At 41.9% G+C, this 23,478-nt stretch overlaps 1 protein-coding gene across 1 annotated transcript; it reads left to right on the top strand.

Annotated features, from left to right (window-relative positions):
• Positions 1–2,219: 2,219 nt before the first annotated feature.
• Positions 2,220–21,629, top strand: LOC146808519 (vomeronasal type-2 receptor 26-like). Its single transcript, XM_085623972.1, has 3 exons — positions 2,220–2,225; positions 17,271–17,394; positions 20,707–21,629. The coding sequence occupies exons 1-3, from the start codon at positions 2,220–2,222 to the stop codon at positions 21,627–21,629; spliced, it is 1,053 nt and encodes a 350-aa protein (XP_085480098.1).
• The last annotated feature ends 1,849 nt before the right edge of the window (positions 21,630–23,478 follow it).

Here is a 23,478-nt window from a genome sequence, read left to right as displayed (position 1 = left end):
CTGCAACATATTTAAGCATTGGTACACGTTATTATTATCTAAAAGCATCAACACAAAACAAATAGCACACACTTATATTAAATAACCGCACATATTATTAAGCAACATATATGCATTCCCACGTGTTGTTTCTCTGTTAGTCATATTGATTAGTCAAAGTGTCTCACAAAACCAATAATTATCGATTATAGATTAGTGATTTTAGTTACAACTTATAGACAAAACTGGAGCTAAAAACCCGATACATTTTCAACAGAAAACCCTGCTCCAGCAAGGGGTCATCTTCATCTGCGCTCAGAAGGAGAGGGCATTGTCTACAAAGCATAAGGTTGAGGTCTCCATGCTGTAGCATGAACTGAAGTCAGACTGGTAGATGTGCAAGAGATGGTTAGAAATACTGTGATCTGAAAGGTGAACATAGACTGTTTTTTAAATGATCTAGATTATGAATGTTACTTTAGTGATCTGCCGGTAATTGACAAGGTCATCAGGCTCTTTTGTAGGAGTGGCAGGATTTAGAGCTTCTGATAATTTGACTTGAGTGAGGGAGGCATTGATAGTGGAAGCAGGAGAAAGATGAAGGTCGATGGTAACTGTTAGAAACTGAGCCTTTAGTTGGCAGTGATTTGCACCCTGTCCAAGCAGGGACCCTCACTCTAGTCCGGGTAAGGTGATTACACAGCTGAGATAACTCCTGCTCACCCCTTGGGTAGCTCGGCATGAGCAGTCAGGATTAACTCAAAGTCAATGTGTAAAACATTTGTACCTAAACACACAGTAACACAATGAAAACACTACAAATGGACACTACACCAGTTTAGGAAAATAGCCAATATTTATCTAAATGACACAAGACCAAAGATTTTACTGTTAAAACACCACTTAAGAATATAACTCTTAGAAGACAAATAGCTCCAAGCAACGTTATCTTGATGGCAGGACAGATACTAATCCAACTGTTTGATGCCGACCGCAGGGAAGTGGGGCCTGGCTATAGAGTCACATGGACACCAGTTACCGTACCTTGGCAAATGATGAAAACAAAGTTGTTGCATTGCATTGCACTGCTGTGCTGGTCCTCTTCAGTTCTTTACTGTTATGTAGGAGAGGTGAGGTGGTGTTGGCGGCGAGGCAGCGTCTCCTTATGATGGTGCGAACAAAGCAAACACAAAGAGATGCTCACCCCCAGTCACAGATATGAGTTGAATCCATCATCGTTCTTTAGCTCACTTTGCCACCTCAATTGCAAATGGAGTCACTGGAGTCAAGCGAGCCTGACTGATAAAGGGTGAAACCCCGAAACCGGTCCTAGTATGCTTGTTTTCCATTCGGGTTAGAACCTGGCCTGGCAGTTCATGGACTGATTTCCATATGGCTGGGTTTAAATTGGAATGGCATGGGGAGCAAAAAAATCGATGGATTTTGGCCCAGATCTCTGTACTGGGGTGAATGTTTGACATTGTTCAACATTCTGACTATCAATTGTTTTTTATGCATTTGTCACCCAAAGTGCGACGGGTATGCTCAGACATGGGTCCCGTGCTCTCCATGTCACTGGATTCAAGCTAGCCTGGCTGATGAGGAGTGAAACCATGAAACAGGAAATACAATGCTTGTTTTCCAGTCCAGGGAGAACCTGGCCTGGCAGTTCGGGCTGGACTGTTCCCATGGGGAAGAGGGTCAAGACTGATTTGCATATGGCTGGGTTTAAACTGGAATGGCATGGGAAGCAAAAAAACAATGGATTTTGTCCCAGATCGCTGTACTGGGGTGAATATTTGATATTGTTCAACATTCTGTCCATCTGTTGTTGTTTTTGTCCTTATGATGGTGCGGCATCAATGAGTTCAGGAGGTCACACACATCTGTTACCGACTTTGCAGTGTTGCGTTTAAAGCACTGGCATCAACATTCATAGGGGCTGCAGTGTATGTTGGGGCAGGGCATCGGCCTCAGGGCAAGCAGCAGCCTTGATGAGGAAGTCGATGAGATGTTGTCATGGGCAACATTAGGGCTGTGGTGAAAGTCGGAGTGGTGCGTCGTGCTCTCTCCGCATGGTGTCCTCAGCTTCTGTTGCTGTAGCAGCTTCGCTGATGGCATCGGGATTGCAGTTCTTGAGTTGCAGCACCAACCACACGACTCCAAGGGCCCAGGAACTAGATTTGGCACAGCTTGGCTGTCAGGACTCCCAGCAGAGAAGTCCAGGTGCTGTTAGCAAGATGCAGGTGAAGTCTTTGATTGCCCTGAGATTTCTTAACAAGAGGCAAGCATGCACAAGCCCTTGTAGAAACTTGGAAGCAGCATATAGAAACCAAAGTCCACTCCTTTCACTCCCATGACAGAAGCAGCGGGCAGCAGGCCAGCCCAACAAAGCAACAGGCAGAGTGGCAGTCCTTCCTAGAGCATCCAACTCGTCTTTCTGGCAAAATTTCCTCAGTCCAGAAGTGTTCTGCTTTTGGGATATCAGGGGTCCAATACTTATCCCCCTTTTTGCCTTCAAAGTAGGCAAACTTCATAAGAAATCCTTTGAAGTGCACAAGGACCTGTCTTTTCCTGACCTGGCTCCAGATACACTACTGGGGGGTGGAGACAGCTTAGTGTGAGGACAGCCACAGCCCTATCTATTCAGGTGTCAGTGACAACTTCTATCACCACTTTAGCTCAGGAAGGCCTATCAGCCTGGTGATTAGCCATCAGGATATGCAAGGTACATCTCAGCTCCCTTTGTGTGACTGTTTAGAGTGAATGCACAAGAGCCGACTGTCAGCCAACCCAGACGAGTATTCTACAGACAGGTGGAGGCACAGAATGGTTAAGCAAGAAAATGCCCACTTTCTCAAATTGGCATTTGCAAACACACAGTTTAAAAAACAACGTCCCCAAAAGATGTATTTTAAAATTGTGAGTTCAGAGACCCCAAACTCCAAATCTCAATCTGTTATTAAGGGGAAATTGCACCTAAAATATATATTAGGCCATTCATATATTACCCTGTGGAAGAGATAATCCTTGCAATAGTGAAACACGAAATTAGCAACATTTCACCATTAGGACATGTAACACACACCAGTACATGCCCATCTTTTTAAATACACTGCACCCTGCCCATGGGGCTGCCTTGGGCCTACCTTAAGAGTGACATATATGTAGTAAATGCTAAGGTTTGTGTTAGGCGAGTGGATGCACTTGCCAGGTCGACAATGCAGTTTAAAACTGCACACTCAGACACTGCTGTGGCAGGTTTGAGACATCAAACAGCCTCCTGTAATAGGGCATTCCCAAAAAGCACTGTTGAATTCAATTAAACACAACCGTGAATGTAAAAAGATGAATTTATGACTGAATTTATAAAAACAAGAACACATTCAACATGTAAAGGTAAATAAAAACACAGAAGATTTTTCTCATATGTTGCAAAATGGATTATGCCCAATTTAACATGCCCAGGTGTTTTGCTTTCTGATCACTCAGTTTTTGACTTTATACTGTGGCTGAGTCTCACTATGCGTGTCTCACAAATGGTAACCACTTGGCAATTGGACTGTGCATGTTTACTGCCAGTGTCTGCCTTTTGAAATAAGGCGCTGCTGTGACGCAGCAAGGGCAAGGGGCAGGGTAAGAGGTATTTGGCTGATAGCAGGTGAATACATACGCACATATTTGTACACACATGTGTGGGTTGCTGATGTGAGATTACTGTTGTGTGCAGCCCAGTAACTATGAACAAGTACCCAGACAGAGAGGGGAATCTGTAGTGGTAGATATTGACCTGGGGTAGGCCTTTTAATAGTATGTGGCACTCATAGATAATGTCAGTAGGTTCAGTAGAAGATACCAAATAAAAGGGCAGGAAAGAAAATCTGCAACTGCTGATTAGCAGTCACACTGTACCAGGGCTGTGGATAGCCCACGACCGTTGAATAAAGGAGGAAGCCCAGACAACTGGAGCCAACCGTGAAGTGGTCTCCTCTTTGAAGTTTGATAGGAAAGACCCTGACAGTGACGTCAGTGAGGGGTGGAGCTGAGGCACCCCAGAGGAGATATACCCAGTGACTACTGCATGGCGCCATCTTGAACTGGCCCACCATGCTGTGCATGTGCAGGAGGGTTGGAACAGGGATAGAGGGGTAATCTGGCTCCCTAAGATTTGCCAGGGTGTCTGGCTTTTAGAATCATCCACCCCCATTTAAACTATTGCACAAGGGAGAGTGCTCTTTTCTGTTGGACTCACAACACTGGGACTGCGATGGCAGCAGCAGCCATGGACAATTGGAAGGACAAGCCCCCTGATGCTTTAAAGGACCACAAATAACCACAGGGCAGGGGGTCTCTTCAAGGTCCAGAGAGGCCTGCTCCCTTACATTCCTTTTCGACCAGTTAGGGGAAAGATTTGGACTTCTGTGCCGCAGCAGGAAGAGAGGAGCTCGAAAGATAAAGGAAAGGAGATGGGCTGGTGTAGGGAGCCAGTAAAACCAGCTCCTTGCAGAATGCACCACCTTGGAGGCGAGGAAAGCTGCTGAAACTGGTCCTGGTGATTTGAGCTCCCTACCAGGAGAAAACCATGATCCCAAAATATTAAAATTAGCCCATCGGGGCCTGTGATATCCTCATTTAAAGCTCTGTAACTTTTGACCGTTTCAAGACACCAAGGACGTCAGCCACCAGTCTAGAAGGTTCAGAGGGCCACCCTTGGGGTGGGCCAGGACCCGGGGGTCTGCGCGAGTAAGTTCTTCAATTGTCCTTGGGAGGGGGCCTCCCCACATCTTCAGTTGCCCCTAGGGAGCCCAATCTCCCAGGCGGCCTATACAAGAAAAGGGTGCCAGGGCCCCATCTCTGGGCTCCCCACCAAGGAGAGCAGAGAGGGAGTGCCGTAGAACCCCAAGACAGAAAAAGGGAATAGGACCCCATCTCTGGTCCCTAAAGAAGGATGACAAAAGTAGGAGCACTGCACTGAGCAGGCAAGGATATTGAGAAGGCCAGCTCCCATGCTAGCGAGGACCAAGCCACTTACTCAGGGAGATGGCCACGCCATGCTGGAGTGGGTTCCCCGTGGGGTCCCAACGAGTATGAGGTTGGGGGTGTCCAGGTGGGACTGGGTACCACCCTTTACAAAATAAATAGAAAAAGGAAAGTGCATGGTGCAAGGCTGTATGGCTGGGGGAAAAAGCAGCTGGAGCCGCCTAATTATTATTCATGCTTGCACGAGGAATCACCCCTTTATGCTCTGCTGGGCGTTTTAAATTTGCCTCCTCTTCTTTTCTGTGGTAGCCCCCACAATGGGTAGGGGCACCACCAACAATGTTGTAGGGAGGCTGCAGGAGGCACATCAGCCTCCCCCCCCCCCAACTAATGGTTAAAACTGACCCTAAGTCTTCAGTGTCGGAGGATTTATGATCGCCCCAGGATTTTCACTTTTTTTTCAAGCACACCTTAAGCTGGAGCATTTGCTTTTTAGCTGAAAGTGCTGCGCCCTCTAGGGGATGGTTCTATGGCTGCATTTTATATTGTCCTAATGTGAATAAAAAGACACAGACTCATGTTTTGTTTATTTCCAATGCTTTATTAACCAATTATGCTGCCAGTGATTTGGTGAGAAATGTTGAAATGTTTTCTTTATAGTAATTCCTCCATTTACATATGATTATTGATTATACCATTTTCACACGTAATGATGGAGGTTGTAACAAGTAGATTATTTGTCTTTTAAAATGATGGCCCTTTAACAAAGCCAATAGGCTCACCTTATATGCTGTGAGGACCCTAGATAAAGTCAATAGGTGTGTTTTATTTATAGTGATACATCCTTATATTGTGATGTCTATCAAATGTAGGTGGGGAGGGAATTGTGATTTGGAGGGTCGTGAACGAGTAGGGGTAAAAATAATTACAGAATGTCATCTAATGTATTTTTTATCTGCCTTATGTATATATTTGTTAATTAATGCATAGTATTTAGTTAGTAATAATTGTATTTTTCTAAAGAAAAAACATTGACAATCATTTATTGAGGGTTATTATTGCTTGCCGGTGATTGGTGATTAGTAGCTACACCATCCCCTTGAGTATTCCTTTGACTGCTCTGCTTCGCTACCCTGTGTGAGTCAAACACTGCAATGGGGTGCTTGGTTCAAAGTAAGGGAAAATTGTTGACCTTGTACTTGTGTAGGTTACACACTCTGCACAATTCATAACCTAATTTCGTCCATCACACATTGAAGAGTGAGAATTAATGACTGAGGGCATTTTTGGTTTAGTGATGCTGGAGGGCCTTTTATGTAGAATACAAAGCATAAAGTACAGTTTATTTCATCAAACCTGTAAGAGTGGATGGGCATTCAGTAGGGTAGACATAAACATTTTGGCACAGCTCCCTTGATCCTATCTTGGCTTGGGTATTCTAATGTATGGTGAATTGTTGCTAGATTGCTGCCCTATGTTATCACAAAGGAGTGTTTCATCTGCATGGGTTTAGCACCTTAAGGCAAAGGTATTTAAGTTGTTTCAAAGATAGTGTAGGTACCACTCTGTGTGTCTTTAATAATGAAGCCATTACAGGGGAACATTTTTATTTTAAACCCCTTTTCTAGCTTGCCTGTGGGCCAAATCTATTAAATATCAGTCTTGAGAACAAATATGTTGTTTTTTTAAAGTCCAGCGATGTTCCTGAATAACATAAGCAGCATTTGGTGTTACAATCTTTTTTTTAATCCATTTTACTTTGAGCAGTGACCATAGCAAGTGGCAAGACAAAGGAACATTCAGGTCAAAATAGACAGATCTAATGGAAACATCTGAAAAGAGGAGACAAAACATGCGTAGATAAAGGTGAAAAAATTTAAGTTGTACTATGACACACTGGAGACAAGGGAGGGGGGCTGAAGGGATGATCATAGGAAAGGAGATAATACAAATCATCTTCATACATAAACCTTTATTTTCTCACATGCCATAGATTCTTCACTATTTGAAAAATCAACATTTTAAGACTCGCAGTGGACACCAAATATTTTTCGATGAAAATGGAGATCCACCCCCCTCTTTCGACATCATAAATTTTCGGATATCTGCGGATGAAGAATTCCAGTTATTCAAAGTGGGAAACATAGACCCCAGAGATCCCAGAGACAAAGAGATCAGCATCACCACCGGCGGTATCCTGTGGAGTGAGGGCACCTCTGAAGTAAGGCTTGAGCTGTGAATTTGGGGATCCAGAAAGGACAGCAAGTATCCAACTAATAGGATATTCTCTCACTTTTGTTCTCCCTATATGTACAATTGATACATTTATCATGTTCATTTTCCAGATGGAGAAGTTGGTCTGCAAATCTGCTTACTGTATAGATTGTGCTACCGAATATGGAGGCTAAGAATATTGAGATACAAGAATATCGCGGACAAAATATCGGAGATGAAAATATCGAAAGTGCACCTAGAGGAAGAATAGACTTAGCATTCATGAATCCAAATATATGCTCCTTTCAAATATATAGATCAACGAGGTGCACCAATGTGGAGTTAAGTATAGAAAATCTATACTTACTTACCTTTTGAGATTTGGGATTCAATGTTTTGTCCTTGATATTGGTATACCTCGATATTTTAGATTCGATATCCAGACAGCATACCAATGTATAGCATGACACAATAGAAGTTATCATAGTCACTAAACTATTGAATAGTGTGACTCACTCCTCAAAGTGTAGGGGTGATTCACGCTCAATCACAGACAATGATTTGTGAATTGGTCCCATGGTCTGAGAAAATATGGGCCCAGTTCGAATTTCTTTCAAGACGTTTTAAAGATATCAGAAGACCACTGAATGGAGCATGTGCTCTAAAACTGATTCATCTGTTGTATCATATGTGTCTTTCAGAGGACTGCCTAGTCATTTATAAACAGCGCATTTCTAATTACAAATCACAGGGCCTTTTATATGGGGAATTGGCGTATTGCAACACTGCATGTCTTCTTGCTACGCTGCCCTACGCCAATGTGAAAGGACAGGAATGCACTGTATTAATGAAATACTGTGCATTCCTGTCCTTATCCCCTGTGCTGGAGCACAATTTTCTGCCTAGCACCAATGCAGGCACCCTAGCAACAATGCAGGCACCCGTGCACCAATGCAGGCACCCTAGCACCAATGCAGGCACCCTAGCACCAATGTAGGCACCCTTGCACCATGGCGCATTCATTGCAGACAGGATTGTTTTTTGGCCAGAAGCAGCACCTTCCTGCATAGAAACAATCCGAAGAGCTGGTTTCCTCTTTCTATGTGTGATTCAGAGGCTTGTTCCACTGGAGTGTCAAAAAAGTGATGCTCTAGCAGTGCAAGCCTCTCATAAAAAAGCCCCTATGTACCAAAGAGTGCCTTCAAGAGCATGCCATGTGTATGGTTGCCAATGAACTTACACCTTTTGTTAAAGTCTGAGATTAAACACATCGTAAAATATACAAAATTGGATTTCTTTGATAAGGACCTCTACGATGCCAATGACAATGACAATGACAATGACACTTTATTTGTGTGATTAATAAAAACCAATACAAAAAAGAAACAATCAATGTAAAAAAGATAATTAAAACCTCTACGATGCATTGAAGATCCATTTGGAATAGTATTGCAGGACAGAATCCCACTGTGCATTTGTTATTTAAATGCAATTGGTTAGACCTCAGCGAAGTAACCAATGGCACGGTCCCTTCTCTGGTTCTTTGACAGAGGGGTACAACATCTGGATTGTCCTGCATGCACATGTGATGTCCAGTGTCCCCTGCTTTCCTTCCCTGCCTCTTCCTTTCCTCTAAACTAAAGTATATCTGATCTCAGTACACAATGCAATATGGCTAGGAGCTAGAGGATGTAGGTTCTCTCTGAATTCTAACCCTGGGGGCGTAACCCATGGGGCATAATAAATAGTATGAATGTTGAGATTGCAGGCACCTTCTAAAGTCTGGGAGCAGGTTATGTGCTCTACCAGTTGTAAGCTGATATGCCCCCTCTTACCTTAACTCTCTAGTGGTGGTGGGGCAGCCAGTAAGGAGGTAAGTGGATTGAATCAAACACAACCTTCACAACAGAAATCACAAACCATTAAGATCAATGTCCAGATCCTTAGAAATCAATATAACTTCATTGCTCTTAGAGAACATCTTAGTTAATAAGAAAGTAACCACCTAGGCTTTCCCAGCACTGACTGTTCCCGAAATATTAACCCCCAGAAATGTCACATCCCAGAAAGCTATAGTGGTGGACTATTTCCTTGGGATGTAACATGTTTTGTTGTGGATTAATGATTGCATCCCCAAAAGGTTTATCCCTTCAAGACACTTGGCTTTGGATCTCTAAGTAAATCACAGAATCTATTTGGGATGATGCTTGGCACAGCGTTCCCTAAAAGCCGCAGCTTTAAAAAAAGAGGGTAGAGGGATTTCCTTCCAGTCTGGACTCTGTATCTGACAATGTTGTTTGATGCCCTTTTCATGCAATGGAAGCATCCTCTTTTCCTGGTAAGGCATTTAGGAAGAGCTAAAGAGACCAGCAGCTGAGCACCACCTGGTCACAGTGCACATGCCTCTGATTTACAATCATATGTTCATACCCCCAGATTGGTCCACAGTATGCCTCTGTTGCATTGCTATAGAGCCGTCTCTCAATTTCCAATAGTCAAGGTTGGGTATTCTTATCCATTGTTCTTGCTACTATGTGGTAGTCGCAAGACTGAGAGACATCTGTTTTATGGTTAGAAACATCATCCCACTAACAACAGTAAACTTCATGAGCTTCAAAGACATCTGTGGCAAGTACATAGGCGACTTCCGGTGCAGAGTGGCCCGGCTGTGGAGGACTTCCTAGCCACAGTGCAACTTCCGAGGTTGGATAATGATCATCTAGAACTACTGGACGTAGATATCTCCAAGAGATGGTTTGAATAAATCTCCAGAGTTAAACGGCTTTTCAGCTGAACCATACCAGACATACAGGATTTATGGGATTATGGGACTTTGCTTGTGGATACGTTAGTAGAGGTCTATGTAGAGGCTAAACGCCTGGGCTCCCTTCATGAGTCCACGAGAGAGGTTGTTATAGTTATGCTACAAAAGTTGGGGGTAGATCTCATCCAGAAATTACCTTACGGCCTCTCTCCATGATTATCACTGACACCAAGCTTCTAGCCACTGTACTGGCTAACAGGTTCCTGCAACTATTGGGTATGTCAATACATGCAGACTAGTATGGTTTTATACTGAGAACACTACTGAACATTAGAAGATTCACTCATATATTACGTGAGATGCAAAACAGGGAAGTAGCAGGAAAACTGGTAGCACTAGATATGGAGGAAGCTTTTGACAGAATTAGCTGGGGTTATATGTTTGAGGTGTTGCTGCAGATGGGCTTTGGAGCTAAATTCGTGGCTGGGTTTGTCTTTTATATACAGCGCCCACTGCTCAGGTGCAGTTGGGGAATATAGTATCTACCATCTGGTGTAATGAAAGGGGTACTCATCATGGGTGCCCCTTGTCACCCCTATTATTTGAATATAACAATGGAGCAAGTGGCAATAAGATTGCATAGGGCCCTAGGCACTTAGGGAATACAGGTTGGGGACACGCTCCGTATAGTATCATTATATGCTGATGACACTTGAATTTATGCCAAGTACCCACATTGCTCCTTGCCAGTCCTGCTTACCAAGCTGAAAAAACTTGGGACTGATGCTGGTTTGCGGGTGAACAGGGACAATAAGGTGATGTTCACACTGGGTATGCTGGCTAGGGCTGAACCAAATAGGTTGCTAAATATAGACCAACAATGAACGTTAGACCACTTTCGATATCTTGGAGTGCAGATCGGTACACATCACCATAACACTACGATCTTAATATGGGTAGGGAGCTGCAGGGCTTACATAAACCCATGCTTTCCTGATAACAATCCTGCTTTCCTCAGCTCTCCACATAGTGGTCACGTAGATGGTTTGTCTGCTAGTGGCTTAATAACTTGCAGACTGCGCTATGTGCACTTTCGCAGACTACATTTAAGGTACTGTACATGCTCCTGACTACGTTGATATGGACAGGTAAAACCCCAAATAAAAATAGAGTGTCTCAAACTTAACCCTGGGAGTGGAGGTGTTGGGATGCCAGACCTTGAATTGTACTACCTGGCAGCACAGCTGCAACAAGCTACACGGTGGTGTGATACAGATGATAACTGGGAAAACCGACTTCTATGGGGTTGCTGGGAAGAGGAACTGCTACAAATCACGCTAACGAGAGGTAGAATAGTACCTACCTCTGTTCATTATCAAACATGTTGCTACAGCATGGAACATACTCAAGCATCCTCCCTTCTTGAGATCTCTGGATCTACCACTGACAGACACAGAATGGGAATCAACATACAAACAGATTCAAGCAATATCTAGCAATGCCATGTTTGAGCGAGCGCATTTTAATACTGTACATCATCTATACCTGGCCCCTTCTTGACTCATGGGGTACTCCCATCTAGATCATTAGAGTACTTTTGGTGCGGGGAGGGAGAGGCAGATTACCTGCACATGACAGGGAGTTGTGCTAGATTATTGGCAAGTGGTGGTCAATAAACTAAGATGCATAGTGCGACTTTGGCGTGAACGAAGTATACGCCACTGCCTACTGAATCTCATTCCCACGCCCGGGCATCTAGGTTGCGGTGCAAATTCCCCTCAATGGGTTTGGTACTGGCAAAATACAGCATTGCAACCTGCTGGACAAAAACGGTTGAAATCCGGATCCGAAAGGTCTGCACAAATGAGAGGTTTGCTGATGATCTATGTGACTGGTCTTTAATGCTAAACAATGGTCCTAAACCTCACTTGGAACGATATAAATCAAACCTACAATAATCTTTTAAACAATTATAGAGCATGCGCAAAGTCAGCTCATAGTAATCAAAACAATCAGTATAATGATGTGCAACAACCAAAATTTGTCAAATTTAACAAAAGTTTTATTCAATCATAATTAAACCAACAGTAGATATCTTACTGCAATGGAGAAAGGAAACAGAAAAGAGGTTGCTCCAGGGGAACGTGCGAAGGGGAAGGGTGCTCTAGTGTAAAGGGAATGGAGAAGGAATTCCAGAGGGTGTTTTAAGAAGGAAAATTCGAATAATTCATAGGACATAGGACAGTCACAAAAATCAAACTACAAATACACAACAACAAGAATTTTAATATATTACAAAGGGCAAAGTAGTTCATTGTCCATCTGCTCCTTTTTACTTCCCTACGAAGGGTAGTTATAGAGTTAGTCCAGCATTCAATTGACCTGGCGAGAGTAATGAAATCAAAATAAAGTAAAATCAAATGTGTCCTGGCGATACACTCCTTTACTTTCTCCTTTGACTGACCTACTCAGCAAACGATATATGTTATTGGACTCCCCCTAGGGGTCCAGCGACAGTACTTGCTATGGACTCATTGTGAGCACCACTGAATATCATGGCTCAATATTATACTAATGCAAGCGGTATTGATGATCATGGACTATGTACTGCACTCAGCTGCTGTTATAATTCCTACTTGCAAACTGCAAACATATCACCCCTTAAGGGTTTCAAGGTGCTGGGGCCATAGGGGAGATTAGGGTGCATATCTACAAGCCCCTATCGCCATGGGAACATCACTTTTTGCGACCTTCCTGTGGCGATAATCCCTGCACCTTCTTTACAAGGCAGTTTTAAACTACTGAACGTGGCTTAACGCCAGCTTGTAAATAAGGCCCCCTTTCACACTACACTTAGCATGAAAGGGAGGACAATGTGATGAAGCACCAAAACTAAGATCAGGAAAAACCTGGTCGTAACATGGCGAAAAGAGGAGAAATTATGATTTTCTACTCGTTTTTGCTGTTTCTATGTGTGCTGCATTGTGCAGCACATATACAAACAGCAAATTGTCATGAATGTTTGTGTATGTGCATGAAACAATCATTGAACAAATGGCGCTTTGTAACTTCCAAGTGTGCAGCACAATGCAGCACAAATAGGAGTTACAATCTGCCTTCTGGATTGTTTATGTGCAGGAAGGGATACTTTCCTGAACATAAACAATCATTCCCCCCAACTCAGACGCCCTTGCACTAATGTTGCAAGGGTGGCTGCGTTGGCGCTAGGCAGCTAGCTGTTGCGCCACTTTTAGGAGAAATGCAGGGGTACAGCACATCCCACGTTTTCAGAATGGCAAAGCATGGCATTAATGTAAGGTGTGTGCAGAAACCAGTCTGTACTCTCTCTCAACGCACAGTGTGTAGTCCCTAAGGTTTCAATCCCTAGTACATAACAGTAAACATATAAACCAAAATCTTTGTCTCGTTATAGCATAACTGAATGACATTTATTATCTACATTCTTTCAATCATCTTTTGTCTTTATAGATTACAATGTGCGACTTTAAACATAGCATATTGCATCATATGCAAAATACCTTTGTTCATAATGCATGTATTTCATAAAAGAACGGCCCAATGCATTTCGGGAAAGGTCCCTTCTTCAGGGGTTTCTAGAGTTCTTTAAACCTCCTGCTGGAACAGTAAATGCAGCAATTTGTAACCACATGTGTATAAAGAGTGTCATGTTATCAACATACAAAATATCAACCTAATGATATTTGTGCTTGCTCACACTGTCATCCGTGCGTGATATTGGTGCTCATGCCATTGGAAAGTGTGACATTGACAGTGTGAATCGTGTCAAACGGGTGAGTTATTCGAAGAGAAACCAGAAGCAAAGATTTTTGTGCTTTTCAATATGGAGTTTCACGGAAAAGTAGATATTACCCTGAGGAGTGTGAAAGAATACCCCGAACGATGTCTAAACACTATAAGAACAGTGCATGACGTTTTTAATCTGCGCGGTAAATGGTGTTCTGTGAAAAGCGCATGAATTACGGAGTTGCTAAGCAGCGGTTAAAAAATAATAATAGAAACAGAAGCAACTACTCTAATTACCTGCTCTGTGTAAATTACTGAAGCTTATTTGGCAAGTAAACGAGTGTGACGCTGAGAAATTTGGAAAAATAATAGTAATGTCAAACGAAAAGTGAAATGGCAAAAAGCGTTTTGTGTCAAAACGATATCCCGATGACCTACTTACAAGTTCAAAACTACTGCATTATTTTTATAGTGTTTAGACATCGTTCGGGGTATTCTTTCACACTCCTTAGGGTAATATCTACTTTTCCGTGAAACTCCATATTGAAAAGCACAAAAATCTTTGCTTCTGGTTTCTCTTCGGATAACTCACCCGTTTGACACGATTCACACTTTCAATGTCACACTTTCCAATGGCATGAGCACCAATATAACGCACGGATGACAGTGTGAGCAAGCACAAATATCATTAGGATGATATTTTGTATGTTGATAACATGACACTCTTTATAAACATGTGTTTACAAATTGCTGCATTTACTGTTCCAGCAGGAGGTTTAAAGAACTCTAGAAACCCCTGAAGAAGGGACCTCTCCCGAAATGCATTGGGCCGTTCTTTTATGAAATACATGCATTATGAACAAAGTTATTTTGCATATGATGTAATATGCTATGTTTAAAGTCGCACATTGTAATCTATAAAGACAAAAGATGATTGAAAGAATGTAGATAATAAATGTCGTTCAGTTATGATATAACGAGACAAAGATTTTGGTTTATATGTTTACTGTTATCTACTAGGGATTGAAACCTTAGGGACTACACACTGTGCGTTGAGAGAGAGTACAGACTGGTTTCTGCACACACATTACATTATTCTCACACAGGTCTTAGGCTGGACCGCAAGATCTCACAGCACATTCTGTTTACAATTTAATCAGCTCAAAAGATTCATCTTATAAAGTGGCAAAGGAGTGTGGTTGGCATACCAATCCATCAAAGCATGGCATTAGCCATTTTTGCTTAATGCCACGCTTTGCCATTGTGTTGTAAATATGCCCCTAAGTGAACTATTGCCCAGCGTCACATAATGCTGATCTGCTGCCAGTGCCGGGGATCAAACTGTGAGCCCTGCACTCCAGAGTCAGCTGCTCTGGCCGCTGCGCCCCACCTCTACCCCTGGCTATATATGGCCTTTGTTTCATTAAAATAATTTAAATAAAATTGGAAAAAAGAAACCACAAAATGTATCTACCTCTTTCTTTCTTTTTAACCTCCTTTTTTCTCTCTATCTACCTCTACCTCTGACTAAATTTGACTATTCCTGCATTAATCCTCTCCACCTAGCTCCTTCTTTCCACAACTTACCTATCTACCACTCCATCCTCACACTCTCCTGCTTTGCTTCCTCTCTTTACCTCCCGGTACACATCGATGTCTATCTGACTCTATCTACTTAATGCTATTTTTTCTTCCCTGCTACTTCCTTCTTTCTTTATCACTGCTCTACACATTCTGTAACTCTGTGTTGTTGTATCTTATCCTTTCGTTACCCACCAACCACTAAATTCTTCACTTTCCTTCTCCCTCACTTCTGTATCTCCCCTATCTCTGTCTCATTTTTCTACCTCATTTATCTTACTGTTGCATGCCTCACTCTGGATTTCACCCCATGTCTGTTCCTTTCTTTCACCAATATCCACACCTTAGTACCTATTTTCCTCTATTTCTATTGTCTCAACCCCACACATGTGTCTCACCTCCCTTTCAATGCACGTTTCCTTCATGACACTCACAAACACATCAATTTCTAACACTCTCTGTGTTTACCTCTACACCTCTAAGACTATATCCGCTTTCACTACCTCAGCTGACTCCATCTCATCCCTCTCTCTCCACCTCACTTCAAGCTCCATCTGACCGCCCTGTATCTCTTTCTCAACTTCTTCACATCTCTCTCAACCTCTTCTCTTTACCTTGCCTGCCATGCTCAATTTCTCTTTATACCTCACTTCTCTCTCGAACTCTCACAACATTGTTTACATAAGCACCTCTACCTCCCCCTTTTCTCAATACCTAACCTCTCAATTTACCCCCCCCCCCACCAGTCATTTGCTGCCTCGCCTCCCCACCTTCTAACTCTCCTTTTCTCATTTTATTCTAACTTGGAGATTGTGATCTGTTTTTGACACTATATCAAATATCCCTAAAGTATATATGAGGGCTCCTAATACACAATACTGCTTACAACCCCATAAATGTGTGCCACCTGTATGTAAACCAAAGAACAAATGGCCATCTAATCAGTCAGCAACACTGTCTTCACAAAAACAGTTCAAATGTGGAATTCACCAGCTCGACTAGGAGAATGAGCTACAATCTCTTTCCAATAGAGTTGGAGAAGTAAAAAAAAAAGCACCACAAAAAATTCTACCTTACACAATCAGAATCTGATTGATAATTTACAAAGTCATAGCAAAGCCACGACAATCAACACAGTCTTCATTTCAGGGCACAACTGAGTATTAGTGACAGGGGTATCTTTGAGCACCTAATCAGATTGGTGGCTGTAACTTTCCTAACATATTCATTCATATCAAGGCAGAACAGATACGCTGTAGGCTATGGGGCCACAATCAATCTGTTATCAGACTGACAAAATTAAATTGGCTTGAACAATAAGCTGTTGTCTCTGGCTACCTCTTTCTGCCCCCTTCTCCAACACCATAAACTATGCTTAATGTTCCAACTCAAACTGAAGAAAAGAAGGCACCGCTCCTAGAGTCTGCTTCACAATGGTTGATTAAAAGTTTTAAAAAGTGTAAAATTTTCAGCAATTGGAATCAGTTTCCTCTGTGGTACATTTTCTATAGAGATTTTAATTTGTGTCCTTTGTTTTGCATGCCTGATTATTGAAATTGACTCTTGTTCTGACTACATAGGATTCTCATATGACAGGCATAGTTTCATAGCCACAATGCAATCTTATACATCAAATATGAAATAGTTTGTAATAAAATTGAGCACAAACTTTTAGAGTTCCTTGTTGCTCAATATTAGGTGTGTGTAGCCGCTCTTCAAGCTTGTCTATCCTTCTGTCCCCAGAGATGTTTTAGCGCATGGGTAAATCTTCCTGGGAACCATGAGAAAGATACATTTCTCTCTAGATCACATCTGTCTATGTCTTCATCTTTATCTATAACACATTCTTCAATATTGTCTGACATCACGGGGCTTGAATTAGCAGAAAACAGTTAGTAACATTCAAAGGTGTTCTGACAGGAGCCCCTAAAGTAGGCCTTCCCCATCCTGCTGCCATATCCTTATGATGACATTGTCCCTCTTGTAGGTCCCGCGCTCTGTCTGCAGTGAGAGTTGTCCTCCTGGCCACAGAAAGGCCCCCAGAGAGGGACAGCCTTTGTGCTGTTTTGATTGTGTCCTCTGCTCACAAGGAGAGATCAGCAATGAAACAGGTGGGTTTGACTTTAAATCATAATGTTTCAATATTGTCAAACGTGTGTTTTACTCTTACTATTATTATTTGATTTGTCCCATACTTCTACCTTTATAACTCCAGTAGAGACCTCTAGCTGCACCTTCTCACCCTCACCCTCTTTGTTTCATATCCCCTATGGATCCTCATCCACTCTCGTACCTACGGTGGCCACTCTTTCTCAACATCTTCCTATGTACATTTTCTTCTACCCAATTGAATCTTCTCTTCTATGGAAACTATTTCTCTCTTGTCCTTAAGCATCACTTCACACTATCTATGTTTTCCCAACGTTTCTTCAAAGTTAACCCACCTCATGGTTTTTTTTTTTCACCTTTCCTCATATCTCAGGCTCCCGGGTTCTTATTCCAGTCTAACCCATCACTGTTCAATCCCTGTCTCTTTGTCCTATGTGAGAAAAAACATCAAGACTTTTTTCAGCAGTTTTCCCATCTTGCTTAATTTTGATTTCTCTAGTCAAATGTCCATGAGACTAATGGAAGGCCACACTCTAGGCTGGTATTCCCTAGTTTGGTTCTACACCTTCTGGCATTTAAGAGACATTCTTAGGGCCTCATTCAAAAAACAGGTGGGTGACTCACCAGCCTGCTCGTTTAACAGAAGCAACATTGAGAGATCCCTGTCTGCTTGTCAGGGGTCTGTGGTGGAAGCACCAAAGGCAGAGCAGTTTGCCAACCAGAAACCATGTTTTTTGGCCCTGCTCTGCCAGATAATGCAACTGTGTTTAAAACAGCATGGGGTAAGTAAGATTAATGTAGAGCTGTATTGGGAACATATTATTCTTAAAGATGCACAGTATCAACTGAAATACTGTGTCAAAATCAGTACGGTATCAGGATAATGCTGTTTACAGGAGAGCAGCCTCAGGATAATACTGCATTTAAAGCACAGCAATATAACATTTTGCCTGCAGCAGAACAGTATTATGCTAGCACTGTACCTAAAGTGGAGCGCTAGAGGATAATATTGTTTTTACAACAGAGCAGTAATATCGGGATAATCCTGTGTCTAAAGCAAGCGATAACCATATGATATTGTGTCTAAAGCATCCCCAAGAAAATGCTGTGCACCAAACAGAGCAGTATCAGGATGATGCAACTGTGTCCAGATCAGACCAGTATCAGAATTATTGAACTGTGTTTAAAAAACATCACGCTATAGGGATAGTGTAACTATTCTTAAAACAGAGCTGTATTGGATATCTGTGTTTGAAGCTGAGCGGTATCAGGAGAATACCATTTCTAAAGAAGAGCAGATAATAAACTTGCAACAGAAAATATTACAATAGTTTTGCGTATAAAGTAGAAGAGCATTAGGATAATACTGTGTTTAAAATAGAAAAGTATTAGGAAAGTATTGTGTCTAAAGGAGAACAGCATTAGGATAATACTGTGCTGTAAACAGAAAAGCATTAGGAGAGTATTGTGTCTAAAGAAGAACAGCATTAAAATAATACTGTGCTTAAAACAGAAAAGTATTAGGAGAGTATTGTGTTCAAAGAAGAAAAGCATTAAAATAATACTGTGCTTAAAACAGAAAAGTATTAGGATAGCATTGTGTCTAAAGCAAAGCAGTGTCAGAGTAATACTGTGCTTGTAACAGAAAAGTATTAAGATAGCACTATGTCTCAAGCATATGAGTGTCAGAATAATACTGTGCTTAAAACAGATAAGTATTAGGTTAGTAGTGTGTCCAAAGCAGAGTAGTGTCAGGATAATACTGTGATTGTAAAAGAAACATATTAGGATAACACTGTGTCTAAAACAGAGCAGTCTCAGAATAATACTGTTCTTAAAACAGATAAGTATTAGCGCAGTAGCGTGTCTGAGACAGACTAGTGTCAGGATAATACTGTTCTTGTAAAAGAAGCAGTAGTATCGGGATTATGCTGTGTATAACATGTAACAGTAACCAAATGATATTGTGTCTAAAACAGCCTCTGGATAATGCTGTTCCTAAAGCAGAGCAGAATTAGGATAATGAAACTATGTCCAGAGCAACCTGGTATTACGATAACCCACGTGTTTAAAACATCATGCTATCAGAACAGTGCGACTGAGCTTAAGGCAGAGCTCTATCAGGATAACTGTGTTTAAAGAAGAACAGTAGCAATTTCTCAAGTAGCAAGATAATACTGTGCTTATACAGAGAAGTGTTAGGATCACATTATGTCTAAAGCAGAGCAGTGCCTGGGATACTATGCTTACTACAGAAAAATACTAGGATAGTATTGTGCCTAAAGTAGAACAGCTTCAGGCTAATGCTGTGATTGTAAAAAGAGCATTAGAATAACACTGTCTATGTCAGAGTAATGTTGGGATAATACTGTGCTTAGAAAAGAAAAGTATTATGGTAGTATTGTGTCTAAAGATAACAGCATTAGGATAATATTGTGCTTAGCGCAGAAAAGTATTAGGATGGTATTGTGTCTAAAGCAGCACAGCATCAGGACAACATGATGTTTAACAACAGAAAAGTAGGAGGATAACACTGTAGCTAAGGCAGAGCAGCGCCAGAAATATACTATACTTACTATACTTACAACAAAAAAGTATCAGGATAACATTGTGCCCAAAGCAGGGCAGTGCGAGGATAATGCCATTTACAGCAGAACAGTAGCAAGATAATACTGTGCTTAAAGCATAAAAGTATTGGGATACCACTGTTTCTAAAGCAGAGTATTCTATAATAATATCTGGATAATGCTGTATATACACATATAATTACCCATATGATATTGTGTCTAGAGAACTATCTTGATAGTGCAATGACTGTAGCAGAGCAGATTCATGGCCATGACACTGTGTCCAGACATCCTGGTCTCAGGATGATACTGTGTTTAAAGCAGTAAAGAAACACAATATTGCAACTGTGCTCTGAATAGTGGGTTTGTGCCTACATTCGCACAGTAGCAGTCTAATACTGTGCCCTATACCGCCATGCCTCCACAACTAAACTGTGCCATAAACAGAGCTGTATCAGCATCATATGGATTCTAAAGCAGAATAGCATTAGGAAATACTGTGCTGAAGCAGTCGAAGGGTAAAAGAAGCAAAGTATCATGAGAATAGTGCGAGCACAGCATTGCAGTATGATGATAATACTGTCCCCTCCACAGTGCAATGCCTTACGCAGCTTTGAAGGAATAGCCATGTGATGTCATTACTTCAGCAGAGTAGGCAATGATATTTGAATCCACCTTTCACGAATGAACACCAGTATACGGCTATGAAAAATGACTTAACCACAAGTGATATTGTGATATCTACAGATGAAGTGAAGTGCATGAAATGTCCTGAAGGTCAGTGGCCTAACGAAAGACATGATGAATGCATCCAAAAAGTGGTTGAGTTCCTCTCCTATGAAGAGCCCCTGGGTCTCCTGCTCTCAGCCTCAGCCTCCACCTTGACGGTTCTTACAGCTGTGATCCTTCTTGTCTTCATCAAGTACAGAGCCACGCCTATTGCCAAGGCCAACAACCGTGGGTTAAGTTACCTGATCCTCGTCGCCCTGATGCTCTGCTTCCTCTGCTCATTTATGTTCATTGGTCGTCCCAAAAAGATCACCTGCAAGCTCCGGCAGGCTGTTTTTGGGGTGATCTTCACCATCAGTGTCTCTGCCATTTTGACTAAAACTATAATAGTAGTCATTGCTTTCAAGGCAACAAATCCCAACAGTGCTGCAAGGAAGTGGATGGGATTTAAAAGACTTTGCTGGATAATTTTGTTAAGTTGTCTACTTCAAGTTCTTATCTGTGTTGCCTGGCTTCTTAGATCTCCTCCGTACCCAGAACTGAACATGAAGTCTTACAATGAGAAGATCATCTTTGAGTGTAATGAAGGGGACACCATCTTCTTCTACTGCATGCTGGGATACATGGGCCTCCTGGCCACAGTCAGCTTTATAGTGGCCTTTCTCTCAAGGAATCTCCCTGGAAGCTTCAACGAGGCCAAGCTGATCACCTTCAGTATGCTGGTGTTTGTCAGTGTGTGGATCTCCTTCATCCCGGCGTACCTGAGCACACGGGGCAAGTACATGGTGGCCGTGGAGGTGTTTGCCATCCAGTGCTCCGGTGCAGGACTGCTGGGGTGTATATTCTTTCCAAAGTGTTACATTATTCTTTTAAGGCCTTCAGAAAATATCAGAGAACATGTAACAGGAAATGCTTCTTCTTTGAGTAAGAAGAGGAAATAACTAAATGTAACCATGACTTACTTTGTCTCTTCGGGTTGATTACACATCTTTGTGGAAAATTAAAGATGTAATGAGAAAGATGTGCAAGCTGCTCATTAGGTATTACAAGTGGCTTCTGTCTGTTGTGGGTATCTTACTGAGAATCAGTATGTAAAGGTACATGTTATTATCAGTTATCATTGTGTCCTAGAACGTGCTCCATAACTTGTTCATACTATAGATGCACAGTGACCCGCCGGGTGTTTTAAGTGAGGTGGGTCCTTAGGTCATCAACAGAAGGGTGGTAAGAAGCTCTATGGAAGAGCAGTGGCCTGCAGGGCTTTCAAAGCGCGTTTTCTGGCTGTTCCTGAGTGCAGTTAGGGCCTGATGGGACTGCTATCCCACCCTTGATTTCAAAAACATTCTTGGTTGCAACCAGGGGCTCATTTTATAATTCCGATCTCTACGCCAAATTTTGTTTCCATTAGGGGGTGACATCTTCTTTGTTTCATTGCTTTCTGTTTTATTACAATCTGTAGGGTGTGTTCTAGATGTTATATTTTATGTGCTTATGCTTTATTGTGTTATAGTTTCTTAATTGCATTGCTTTTTATCTGAAACAATAAACGATTGATATTTGATCATAAACATTCATAAATGATACAGAAGACTGCTTCGTGGCAAGGGTACTTCATTTCATGCAAATGATTCTGTCGGTGGATGAAAAAGGATGACCCTGTTTATAGAAGGCACCTTCAAGTGATTTGAAAATGGAACACCACATACTGAGCCTGTTCAAGGTTACAAGTGTTAGCAATATTTCATAACCACGTCCATCGAGAGATTTACTGGGCTGCTGAGGACTTATATAATTTCAAAGGACTGAGGGACACATGAACCCAAGAGGTACTCGCAAATTGTGCATGCAATTTCAAGGGTGCCAAAAGGACATCCTGTTGCCCCCCTGAAATATGCATGTGTGCAGATGTGGCGCACATACATGCCCCGAGGGCATGTATGTATGCCACATGGCAGCTAGAAAAGTGAATTTTTCTTGGAATTAGCAAATTACCGCCAACATGAAGTTGGTGGTAATTTGCGATGCCTTAAAGCCAGGTTGCATTTTTGTTTGCTTCCTGCATTGCATTTAAGGAATCGCAAATTGCTATTTCTAAAATGCATTCGCAAAATAGGTAATCGCAAAAATTGCGATTACCTATTTTCCGACTGCCTTTTGGGATGATACATCCCAAAAGGCTTTTTCCCATTCATGAATCGGCCCGTTTGTGAAGGGTAAAACGCTTGATACATCTGGCTCTATGTGCTTTAACAGTGGAATAGAGAAGAAACCTACATTATGGTTAAAATAGGCAAATCTGATATGTGTGGTAATTCCTGGAACACATCAGAAATGTAGTTTGCATGAAAAGCAATGGAACCCTGGCAGTTTATCCCATGAAAATTATTATTAGGTCAAACCTGCCACTATTTAGCAGAAGAAAATGCCCACGAATTCCACAAAGTTGGGAATTTTGGTGCAGAATGCATCAAGCTCCATGAGTTCTGGAAATAAAAGAAAGTGGAACTATTTATCACACTCAATACATTTCCATACCTACACTATCAAAATATGTCAGGGGAGATAAACATCACACCTTCCTCTGAGCCCACCATGATGAGGCCCTTAGTGTGAAAGAGACACATGAATGTCAATGAGCAGGATGAGATGAATGACTAGCTGGGCTAGAGGAGACAACATCTCAAGGGGGTCGTTGTCAAGAATTCCTGTCATACAAGGGAAACACGCCCTTATGTAAACAGGAGAGCTGTTACATAACTCAAGGGAAACACGCCCTTATGTAAACAGGAG

Source organism: Triturus cristatus, chromosome 8 (genome assembly GCF_964204655.1).
Source record: "Triturus cristatus chromosome 8, aTriCri1.1, whole genome shotgun sequence".
Lineage (NCBI taxonomy): Eukaryota > Metazoa > Chordata > Amphibia > Caudata > Salamandridae > Triturus > Triturus cristatus.
Note: the sequence above shows the minus strand (reverse complement) of the source record. Positions and strands in the feature narration are given on the sequence as shown.

Excerpts from the sequence above, each read along its gene's own strand:
- LOC146808519 (XM_085623972.1), top strand. Across the intron at positions 17,395-20,706 it reads AGAGATCAGCAATGAAACAG|ATGAAGTGAAGTGCATGAAA; the intron begins GTGGGTTTGACT and ends TGATATCTACAG.